Genomic DNA, 12,544 nt, shown 5'->3' with positions numbered 1-12,544 from the left:
ATCAATTCGTTAACATTTATAAACATTACTATTGATGATATATTATATATTGATTTAACACTTGCATTAGTGTACTAAAATTAAGTACGGTAATAATAATACTATTAGCATAAATTAATTTGGGAAATGCTATACCAATAGATAAGTTTGACGGATAATTTTTACAAATTAATGTGACATATGTAAAAGAATAATGCTATTGGTACATCTTTATGTACACTTTAAACTACACAAAGGTGTATTAATGATTTATTATAAATTTATAATAATTTTATCTAAATTTTGTAATAATTTTACCCAAAATTAACAATAGTTAATAGTAGTTAGTAGGTTTATTGTTAATTTTAAATAAAATTATTATGAATTTATATATGTAGATTTGTGAGAATTGTTTGTCAAATTTTGTGCGGGTATAACATTTCTCAATTAATTTAATAGTAATTACTTTATCCTTGATTAGGATATCCTCGTATTCTGTTAGTCTTTACAATAAATAAATTTTAACAAAAATATTATAGGGATAGAGTTTTGATATTTCGTATGAGATTCAATCTTAATGGTTAATTAATTATCGGACCAATTATTATTTACAATGGATTGAGTAATCACCCATAATTAATTGACATTAAAACTAAGGGTTAAACAGAGCGTCATAATTTAGATAAATTACACTATTAGGCTTTCAATTATATATTTTATAACAAACTGGTCATTGTACTTACAAGAGTGACCAAAATTTGATTTTTGTTACAATTTAGTCTTTTTTTATCAAAATTTATTAACATAAATTAACATAGCATACATTAATACAAATCTCAAAATCACTTGATCGTAAGGTTTATGTCAATTTTAACATTAAGTGATTTTTTGAATTTTTGTTGTTTGATTAAAACAATTATATTTATTTGTCTTAAGAAACAACTCAAGTATAGTCCAAACGAAAGTTCAAAGTCTGGAACATCACACGAAGGTCAGTAGGTACTGGGGTTCGATCCGTTGTTTGAGAAAACTATGAGAATGCAAGGAATCTTTAAATGGCTTTTGAGAGTCTCTAATGGTCTTGCTCCCTTGAGAGTTTTTAGATAATTAGTCTTTCACAAGGTTCGAAGGGTTTTCAAACAAGTAGCAACGAAAGAATCTACGACATAAAAATAATTAAAAGGCACATGTAAAAATTTTAAAAACTCTAACTTAAAAACTCTGATATTTAAGTCAAAATGATAACTCCATAAAATAGAAGTATAAATGTATGTATGCGCATATGTTGTATGTTTTTGATAGAGTCTTCGGATGGATTGTCTCCTAGAGCGTTTTATGTGATTTAGGGTTTAAGTTTTCAGGTCTTGAGTATGTGTGTGAGAGAGAGAGAGAGTTCAAAATGATTCATTCGCCATGTAATGAGCGATAATTTATAAACATTTGGTGTTGGATCCATGCGACACATGGTATGCATATGTAAGTCTCCTAATTTTTCAGGGAAAATGAATTAGATGAGGCCAGAGGATCTTGAGGTATTTTCGATGTCAAAGTCCTTCAATAAGTATTTTTCGGATGGGTCCAAAAACTCTTCAGAGTTATTAGATGATTTGGGCTTGGGAGACTTTGAATGAGTCCTAGGCCTTGGGAATACTAAGGGCTATAATATCTCGGTTACTTTTGCCCTGAAACACTATAACGCCCTGTTTTCCCACAACGAGCGTTAACTCGAGATTTCGGGGATATTATTATTATTATTATTTTTTTCAATATCAAATACTCAACATAAGTCCCTCGATATACATACCCTCGTCCTAATCATTTCCCGACAATCCCGATCGTACCTTCTTAGCATATCAAAATTTAAGAATCAATAGACTAAGACAAGTAGTATCAATCACATCAGCGGAAGCAAGATCGAAACCTCAAATAAATATAACCGACAATTCCTTTACAATATCCAAACCGATATTTCACATGAAAATATCAAAATATTACACACCCTCTGAACATCGTAATCATAGACAAAACCTATGAAAACATAGCAGCTACATCTCGATAACATTCTTTCCCTTGGCACCACTGCTTTCACCTGGAACGTTTGAATATTCCAGGGACATAGTCCAAATTAGATGCTGAATCATCTAATTGAGAGTTCAAAAACGTTTTCATGCAGATATGAAAAATCATATACAAAATCGATAAGTCCCGACATGCACCAGCCTAAGAGAATACCACATAGCACTTAACCCTAATCGGGGTAAATGCAATCTCTCTAAAGGCGACACGACCACTTCGGCCCATTGGCAAAACAATCATACTTAAGAGGGACAACCTCGACATATGAACTCGGGAATCACCCCATTGTCATTATTAGGCTTTACGCTCCAACTCAAAAGCAATCCAAAATCCAACGCAACCCTAGCCCCAAGAGTGTCACATCAGCACTATCCTCGAAATCGACGTCACCTCAACATTAATGCTATTGCTCAAAGAAACCTGGGGTGGTGTCCACTCACAGCCCCGCCACTTGAGCCAACAACCGGGGTGGTGTCCACTCTCAGCCCCGCCACTTGGGTTTCATAGGGTGAAGTCCGTCTCAGTCCCGTCCTAAGTGGGTCACCTAGCATTAATCCTAGGTACGCATCCCGAGTGCTGTTACTCTGGGCTACGTCACAGGTTACCAACCCACGTCCCACATGGACGACACAAAACAAGCCAATGTCGAAAAATCATAACATGCATAAAATCAACATCTCAATGTATGCAATTTACCGTACGAAATTCAATGCATGTGTAAATAATTGTTTGGACAACCATAATAAACCAAGCCATAGGGATGAACATTCACAGTAAATCATTCACATGTCACTTAAAGTCTTTTCGAGTAGAACTACTCACAAGTCAAAACAAAGTTGGGGGCGACCACTCACTTTTGGCGAAATTTCAAATTCTTCTCGACAAGCGTGGTACGCCTCGATTTGCGTGCCTGACCTCGATTCTCGCGCCCGACGCTCTTATACTTCAACCTCGAGCTTCAACGATACCCTAGACACCACGTTTGTTCAAAATCATATCAATATCTATTTTTTCAATTTTTCATAATTTCTACCTATTTTCTTTATATTTCTCCTCAAAAATTCTAATAAATGCCTACTCAAGGTTTTTCCTCAATTTTTCTTCTCAACAATTCATAAATAAGTAATTCCTAACTTCCAAAATTTTCTGAAAATTTTCCAACACCTCATCCTATTTTTCATAAGCTTTATTTATCTTGAAAATTACAAAATGACCATTTTACCCAACATTTTTCCAAATTTTCTTCCACCATAATTCATAATTTATTTTTTCTTAAAATAATAAAAAAATTTCAAAATTACCTGAGGCCTCACGCGCTCTTATGCGCGGGGAGTGGCTGACTGGTTTGAACTGGCGCGTGGCAGTCACGCGCCGATCATCTTCTACCTTGAGCCGGTCGTCGGCGACTGCTCCGATGGCCACAAAATCGGTGCCGTTCGAAAGCCTTTGGAGAATCGATCACGATGCCACAAAAATCAGGCCGAAAGGTCACCGAAAAATGGCTCAGATGGCCGGTTACAGGTCCGGCTAGGCGGACCGCCTCAAACCCTCGACCGAACTCGAAACCCCCTCAAAAGCTCACTAAAATGCTTCAAAACACTCCCAAAATGATCCTTGATGCCTAGAGACCAAAAGCCCTCTATCAAAATTCCAAAAATCATTCAAAAACGAGCTCAATTTGGTGCTTCATTCTCGGTCAAATACCTTCGGTATTTATAGGCAAAAAACGACCCCTACGTAGCCGATTTCTGGCCATTTCTTCCCCTTCACGCCACCAAGACTGACCTCGGCCATCCCTTGACAAGATTTGGCTGCCAAATGGCCGGATTTTCTGGCCAAAACTCACGGCCAGACTGCCATGTGCGTGCGAAATTTTTGAAAATTACACTTTAGCCCCCTTAAATTTTTCTTTTGCATTTTGGCCCTTAACCTCAAGCCCCTGATCTTTCTAACACCCTCACTAAGACCCTCAAGATTAGTACTTCTCATTTCTCCCTTGAAACTTTTGAAAAATTACCGTTTAGATCTCCCTCGGATAATTTTTGGAAATTACACTTAGGCCCGACTGATTTATTTGACCTCAAATCCACTCGATTCAACCTGAAACCACTTAAGGGTTGTTCTATACGTCGAATACTAGTCCTTGACACTCTCCGTTGACTTTTTGAACGTCGTTTACAGTAATTCGATAATACGACCTAATTGACAGCTGTATTTTTGCTGTACCGAAAACTGTTCCCGATCTCATTTCTTTTATCACTAAAAATCATAATTTTAACTGCTCGTCGATACTATACCATTTTCCTTGGCTATCTAGGGTCCGAGGTATTCCCTCTGATTAATTCGGTCGTTCAAAGTTGTGTTAGTGTGCCCTATAGTCTTATTTTTCCTAAAATTCCAATTATGCCCTTTATAAAATATCATTTTTATCCTCAAAATTATTCTCGAGTGTTACAAACACTCTTTGAGATCATTCAAATCTTCAGTCTATTTATAAATTTTGATTTTCTTATGACACCCCCGTAACAAAAGTTATATTAATGAATATTACATCATTTTTTTTTTTGTTGATTTTGATAAAAAAATAAAAATATAAAATAAACTATAATAAAAATTAAAATTTGATAGATATGGTGACAAAAATTAAAATTCTATGATCAATTTATTACAAAATATAAAATTTTAAAAACTAATAATGTAATTCTATTTATTTGGTCTCAATTTTAAGTGAAATTTGGTTAGGAAATAGCTTAGGGCATGGGTTTGGATATACCACGCAACATATTTATAAATTAATTTGAATAAAATAAAGAGGGTTAGAGTGAGTTGGGACAATCTAAATAAACATTGGACCTTTAAATTTTTTATTATTATTGTGATTTTACGATGAAAGATGGTGTTTTTACATCAAAAGTTATATTTTAAATAATATATATATAAATAAATAAAAATATTTTAATGACACGTTTCACTATATCATCATTTTAAGTAAGATATTTTACTATTTTAATTATATTATGTACTCTAAAAATATAGCAGAAAGAGTATAAAGGACATTTTCCTTTTATGACACACATTTCAGTCTTCGGAAGAAGAAGAGGGAACTGAAAACAGCATCATAGACATGGATCGAACGAGATAAAAGGGGAGGCGGGGGCCCACCTTGTCCTGTCCATGGCCAGAGCAGGTAATGTAAGGTAAGATTGCTGGCTAATAGAGATGTGTGCATGGTGTGGACTGGACCACTATTCCACGTGTCTACTTTCCATTGGTGTTTGCTCAAAATTAGATGATTCCCCATGAGCCCCCACCCCTCAATCATCATTATGATGCCCTCACCCACTCCACCTCCAGCTTTTGTTCCACCAATTTTATTTCCACATTCAATTCTATTGTGACATTGTCACGCTTAATTATTTAAATAGTATTATTATTAGTTTTTACTTAACATTAATTAGATATTATTAGAAACTAATAATGTCATAATTATTTGTTAAATACTGTTGGGACGTAACAACAACGATAATAACATATTAAGACTTTATCGTGAATATTTTAAATAAATTATAATTTTATTTATTTATATATATATAATATATATATTTTTAAATAAGCTCATGGTAAACACCACTATATTATGTTAATTTGATGATCACTACCGAATCCAATGAAAATAACTCCTGCCGGTTGGCAGGGAAACCTCAAACCAGATTTAATAAATTATTTGACGTCCGCAATGCGATTCTACGCTTTTTGGCGGGTAAATCCCTCATTACTGACAAATGGATATAAAATTACACAATTTTCCCCGCTTTTTCGCCTGCCGTGAGCAGGAAATTAATAACTGAAACCCCAAAAATGAAACGAAAAGGCAAAACTCCTGAAAAGATCGAACAAGGATTAGGGATTTTCGGGCGTTCCATCCAGTTTCCAGACAAAACAAACTAAACAAATTAGGTCCTTTTGGGCTTTAAGCTGAAGGAGGGATATAAGAAGGGACTCGGCACAATTGATTTCTCGTATGAAAAGAAAGATTAGGGTTTTATAATGAAAGTGCAGAGGTTTATGGATTCTGGAAGCTCTTCTTGGGTCCATTGTATTTAAAGCAGTGTAGCTGCGATTTGAAGACCCATTTGCTCCATTCTTAATGGGTTTATTCTACCAGAACGCCTGAGCTCTGATACAGGCTGTTCTGCAAAAGGGTAGTTTCCTCTCTGCAAATCTTCAGTTTCCGACTGTTCGGAGGTCGAGTTCTTGCAAAGTGCGTCTCCATTTGCTATGAAGATTGGGTTTTTGGAGGGAAAGGGTGCATGGTAAGATAATGCCGAAATTTTTAGGGACTGATCTTTGGAAGTGACTCAGTTTCAGTTGTTCATTTTGGTTGTTTGTTGCTTGGCTTAGTTTATTTTGCTAAAGAGTTTCTCCTCCAAGAGCTGTTTTTACCGCCTAAACTTAATGAAAATGACCAAAACTTTTAGCTATGGAGTGTCTCCAAAAGAAAATGTGACTATTCTGTTTATTAGATCTGTTAGATGAACATTGTGTCTTTCTGGTTGAGCATCTGATTCTGGGTTCTTATTGATCATTTTCTTTGAGTTACATTTTGCCAGTTATTGAAAGAAAATGTTGTTGGATTATATGTTTTACTGTTAGCTGGTGACGACTGAGCTGGGTTTCTTTGAGTTATGCTGGATTCGAGAGCTTGGATAATCAAATTGGTCAGACATTTTAATTTTATCAGTGTTTGGGTGACACCACCTTGTTGGGATTGGAATGAAGCTCCTTAGGATTTTGCTGCTCTCCCACTTTTTACTCTCTGCCATGGGACAGCTTCCATCACAGGACATCTTGGCACTGCTTGAGTTCAAGAAAGGAATCAAACATGACCCGACAGGTTATGTGCTTAATTCATGGAACGAAGAGTCCATTGACTTGAATGGATGCCCTTCCTCTTGGAATGGGATTTTGTGCAATGGTGGCAATGTTGCAGGAGTTGTGCTTGATAATCTTAGTTTATCTGCAGATGTAGATTTGAGTGTTCTCTCAAACCTCACAATGCTTGCAAATCTTTCCATTGCAAAAAACTTGATTACAGGTAATTTGCCAAGCAATATCGGTGACTTCAAAAGCCTAGAGCATTTGGATTTATCGGACAATATGTTCTCATCGTCTTTACCAGTGGGAATTGGTAAGTTAGGGAGCTTAAAGAACCTTTCATTGGCTGGTAACAACTTCTCTGGCTCTATTCCAGATTCAATTTCAGGGCTTGCTTCAATCCAATATTTGGATATGAGTCGCAACTCCTTTTCTGGGCCACTGCCATCTTCTCTTGGAAAATTGATAAATTTGGTATCTCTTAATCTCTCTCTCAATGGGTTCACAAAGAACATTCCAAAAGGGTTGGAGTTATTTGCAAATCTTGCAGTGGTTGACTTGCATGGAAATATGCTCGATGGTAGCATAGATGCAGAGTTCTTACTTCTTACCAAAGCAGTTCATGTTGATTTAAGTGGGAATTTATTGGCCACTTCAGCTGCTTCACCACAGAACAAGTTTATACCTGGAGTATCAGAGACTATTAAGTATTTAAATCTTAGCCAAAATCAACTCAGAGGGTCTCTTGTAAGTGGGGGTGGAACACAGATATTTGAGAACTTGAGCATTTTGGATTTGAGCTACAATCAGTTGTCTGGCGAGTTGCCTGAATTTAATTTTGTCTACGACCTTCAGGTTCTCAAGCTTAGCAACAACAAATTTTCTGGCTATGTTCCTAATGGCCTTCTTAAAGGAGATTCTTTGGTTCTAGCTGAGTTGGATTTGAGTGGCAACAACCTCTCAGGTACTTCTACAATTTGAACTTGACTATGTTGATGAACTATTGAATTTATTCAATCTTTCAGTTGGTCATATTTCAATGATGCCTAAGTTGAAATATCATAGTCTTATTTTAAGATGAACACCACTATATTTTGTCTATTAACTTAAAACTGGGCCCTGGTCTGTTTGGTCATAACCATAGTAATTTCTACTGCATGAGCTGGTTTACATGCACTAACATGCTTCTCACATTTTCCTTCATGTTTCAGGGCCAATAAGTATGATCACATCAAGTTTGCGCATACTTAATCTCTCGTCTAATATGCTTTCTGGGCAACTCCCATTGCTGACTGGAAGCTGTGCAGTACTTGATCTGTCAAAGAACCATTTTGGAGGAAATTTAAGTAGGTTGGCTAAATGGGCAAATGTTGAGATCCTGGATCTCAGCCAGAACAATTTGACAGGGTCCATCCCTGAGGTAACTTCGCAGTTTTTGCGTTTAAATTACCTCAACCTCTCTCACAATTTTCTCAGCGGTTCCATGCCAAAAGTTATTGCAACCTTTCCTAAACTCACAGTTCTTGATCTCAGCTTCAACCACTTAGACGGGGCTCTTCTAATTGACTTGCTAAAATCTGCTACTTTGCAAGGGCTTTATCTCCAAAGTAATTTTCTTGTTGGAAGTATTAAATTCTCTCCTTCTTCCTCTTTCGAGACAAATCTTCGAGTCCTTGATCTTTCTCACAACCAGCTGAATGGCTATTTTCCTGATGGATTTCGGTCATTAACTGGACTTGAAGTGCTCAGTCTTGCTGCAAATGATTTATCTGGTTCGTTGCCAACATCCATGAATGATATGAGCTCCCTTACTTCATTAGATATCTCCCAGAATCATTTCACAGGAGCATTGCCTAATAACTTGTCAAACAGTCTTGGAAGCTTTAATGCATCATACAATGATCTTTCTGGGGTTGTCCCCAAAAATCTGCAAAGGTTTCCGCTATCTTCTTTTTACCCTGGAAATTCCAGATTACTATTTCCAAATGGTCCTCCCCAACCTGGCCACATGCCTACTGGAAATTCCAAGAGAAAACCCATAAAAAATACAGTCAAAGTGGTGGTGATAGTTGTTTGTGTGGTTGCTGTGATTACGTTGATCATGCTTGCCATTGTCATACATTATATCCGCATATCGAAGAAGAGGCATCTTCCACAACATGTTGCAAACAAGGACATACACAGACGGACCCCTTCAAATCCTTCTGGCTTTAGTGGAGGGGACAGTGCTGGCCCTTTAGTTGTTTCAGCTGGGGATCTTATGACTTCTCGAAAAGGATCCTCATCAGAGGTAATTAGTCCTGATGAGAAAATGGCAGCTATAACTGGCTTTTCTCCATCAAAAAACAGTCATTTTTCTTGGTCACCGGAGTCTGGAGATTCATATACTGCAGAGAACCTTGCACGGCTGGATGTTACAACTCCAGATAGATTAGCTGGTGAGCTGCATTTTCTTGATGATACAATTTCCTTGACACCTGAGGAATTATCCAGAGCCCCAGCTGAAGTTCTGGGGAGGAGCAGCCATGGGACTTCCTACAGGGCAACGCTTGATAATGGGGTGTTGTTGACTGTAAAATGGTTGAGAGAAGGGGTTGCGAAGCAGAGGAAGCATTTCGCAAAGGAGGCTAAAAAATTTGCAAATATCCGACACCCAAATGTGGTGGGTTTGAGAGGGTACTACTGGGGACCAACGCAGCATGAGAAGCTTATTCTTTCAGACTATATCTCACCTGGAAGTCTTGCAAGCTTTCTCTATGGTATTTTCTTGCCTTTTATTCTTTAAGATACATTAATTGCTCTTCCTACTTAATTCAGGAGTGATGAGATGAGATTGTGTCTATTTCCATCATTTACCTTCAAATTTCTTTTGGGACACAATGATGGTTGTCTTCTATTCCATTAAAAAAAAAATTGCTTTTGAGTTTGGTGTCTGTTATGTTTTTCTGCCACTATTAAGAAAATACAAAAGAGCAAGGGTACCAAGGGGGTTATAACCATAAGCTAACAGCCATTGCAGCAAGGACTCATACATGTTTAGTGCAGTTCTGGATTCCCAGAAAATTTCTAGGAGATACAATTTAATTACACCATGAGCGCTTCATGTCAAAATACTTTTAGGTTTGGCTGCAGTCCTCCCTTCGCTTATCAAACAGACCTAGATGGTCAAACAGTTACAGAAAACATGTTACACAAAAGAGACGTATGATGCTAGAGAGGAATACAGTGATTGAGTGGAAAAATTCTCCATTAGGCTTACTCATATGAAAATGCCATAGAAATGTAAAATTCCTAGCCAAATTTAATGTGAGAAATGAAAGCTTTTGCACTTAATACTGAAAATAGCACGCCAGTTCTCTCAAAAGCTCTAGGCATCTTCTAAGTGGCCCCAATGCATGAAGCTCCCACTTTCTGAGGGTCTGGGGAGTTTTTTTTTTTCTTTTTTTTTTTTTTAAAGAGACTGTTTGTCTCTTTAGTCATGGAGAAAATATATAATTGTCCCAGAGTCTACCTTGGGATTCCCTTTCTGATGGATGAAATTTCGTCTTATAATTATAGTGGTGATGCATGAACTATAAATATGCTCAGTGGTCCCATGTATCATTTCCCCAGTTGCCTGACCTGTGTACAAGAATTTTATCTGGATGTCTGTTGCTGCAGGAGTGGTCTGTGAAACTGCATTAGATCCTGCCAATTCAATATTGTGGTGTTGTACAATAATTTGTTAAACTATTATAAACATCATGTAGAAATCTGGTATGTATTACGCTGCAATTGAACAAACCATTCAGTCATGCCCAAAAGATGTCATTTGCATGATCTGTACTGAAGAATGAACTTGTTGAACATTTTAATACTTGTGCTTAAATATTGCCAGCCAATTGATGCCCCTTGTAATCCCTGGCCCAGACATATTATACATTGATTATTTCTTAAAATTAAAATGACTACTGTGAACTATTAATTTAGCTATTATACGGAGACATATTTCTTCACAAATATCCTTGAGGCTTTCATCTCATCCTGGAGAAAAAAAAATTCATATTTACCAATACAAAATTTGATCTACTTATGCATAAAGATGTAAGTAAACTTTCTTGAACTTTGTGTGTTTCTATTTGTTATTGATGCAGTATTTATTGAACTTGTGGAAGTAGTGGAAGTCAAAAAAGGTCCATATTTTCCTGGAATGATTTTGCCGTAAATGTATTTGCTTTTCTTATATAAACAACCTAAGTTGTGCGCAGATCGACCGGGAAGAAAGGGTCCGCCACTGTCCTGGACTCAAAGGCTCAAAATAGCTGTTGATGTTGCACGTGGCCTAAATTATCTCCATTTCGACCGTGTCATTCCACACGGCAACCTTAAAGCGACCAACATACTCTTAGACGGGCCTGATCTGAATGCGCGTGTTGCTGATTACTGCCTCCACCGGCTCATGACCCAGACCGGAACCATTGAACAGATCCTTGATGCCGGGGTGTTGGGATATCGGGCACCGGAACTGGCAGCATCCAAGAAACCACTGCCCTCCTTCAAGTCTGATGTTTATGCCTTTGGAGTGATTCTTTTGGAACTTCTAACCGGCAAGTGTGCCGGGGATGTGGTTTCTGGTGCAGATGGAGGAGTGGACTTGACCGATTGGGTGCGCTTGAGGGTAGCTGAAGGTCGTGGGTCGGAATGCTTTGACGCTGTATTGGCACCTGAGATGGGAAACCCAGTTGCAGAAAGGGGAATGGAGGAGGCACTCGCAATAGCTTTACGATGCATTCGTAATGTTTCTGAGAGGCCAGGAATCAAGACCGTATACGAAGATCTTTCTTCTATATGATCTATAGTACTCATTTCTGTGGCTGTATTTTATGTTCAGCTGGGAATCAAATTCTCATTGGTGTCCCATTCAGAGTCAAAAAGGTTGGCGTTTTAGTGTGACTTGCTAACTAATTAACTTTGTTGATGATTGTTGTAAAGCTGGGGCCACATTCTTCCCCTTTCATGGGGGAGGTATGATCACTAATTTCAATTGGCTTTGATTGACCAAAACGAGCTTGAGCGTGCCCAAATGTGGCCATCGAATGTCTGTTCTTGCTACTTGCTGTAGCTGCTTCACGCAGTATGCAAAATCTGATGGGCTTCAGACGCATTATGTTTCGGATCTGCCAGAGCTTAGGTTTTCTTGATAGTTGAGTTGTTGGGGATAAATGAGTGCAATTTTGTGCACCTCTGTTTAATTCACCCCGTTAGTTTGGAGGGGGTAAAAAAGTCATTTGGGGGATCTCTCTAAAAACTCTCCCATTTCCCTTGCTTTCGTTGCCTCTCTTGCCACTGACCCTCTTGCCAATGTCGTTTCGTCTCGCCTCACCTTGTCATTGCATCCTTGCCTTGCCGTTACATAGGGGTGTTAAAAAATATCCGAAAATTGGTAAATTGAACTGAACTGTGCCTTTTGGATTGGTTCTATGATTTAACGATTAAGTTTTGGTTCTAAAAAATTAAGAACTGATTTATTTAGTTTGGTTACTGGTTTTTCTTTTTAAACCGTGGTTCGAACCGAATCGGAATTGATATTATACTTGTATATATATTATAATTTTTTTGATATATATATACATAC

General features: G+C 37.5%; 1 protein-coding gene across 1 annotated transcript; it reads left to right on the top strand.

Moving 5' to 3' along the window:
- Positions 1–5,861: 5,861 nt before the first annotated feature.
- Positions 5,862–12,122, top strand: LOC127808355 (LRR receptor-like serine/threonine-protein kinase GHR1). Its single transcript, XM_052346866.1, has 4 exons — positions 5,862–6,368; positions 6,709–7,894; positions 8,142–9,689; positions 11,178–12,122. Exons 2-4 carry the CDS (start codon positions 6,829–6,831, stop codon positions 11,759–11,761), a joined length of 3,198 nt encoding a protein of 1,065 aa, XP_052202826.1. The 5' UTR covers positions 5,862–6,368; positions 6,709–6,828; the 3' UTR covers positions 11,762–12,122.
- The last annotated feature ends 422 nt before the right edge of the window (positions 12,123–12,544 follow it).

This window comes from Diospyros lotus, chromosome 8 (genome assembly GCF_014633365.1).
Source record: "Diospyros lotus cultivar Yz01 chromosome 8, ASM1463336v1, whole genome shotgun sequence".
Taxonomy (NCBI): domain Eukaryota; kingdom Viridiplantae; phylum Streptophyta; class Magnoliopsida; order Ericales; family Ebenaceae; genus Diospyros; species Diospyros lotus.
The sequence above is the reverse complement of the archived record's forward strand: the minus strand, read 5'-3'. Positions and strand labels throughout refer to the sequence as shown.

What these genes read in the sequence shown, in the direction of transcription:
- LOC127808355 (XM_052346866.1), top strand. Translation starts at nt 6,829, where the DNA reads ATGAAGCTCCTTAGGATTTTGCTGCTCTCCCACTTTTTACTCTCTGCC. An exon ending in GAGTGGCAACAACCTCTCAG is followed by an intron (nt 7,895 to 8,141) that starts GTACTTCTACAA and finishes TTCATGTTTCAG; the next exon opens with GGCCAATAAGTATGATCACA. An exon ending in TCTTGCAAGCTTTCTCTATG is followed by an intron (nt 9,690 to 11,177) that starts GTATTTTCTTGC and finishes AGTTGTGCGCAG; the next exon opens with ATCGACCGGGAAGAAAGGGT.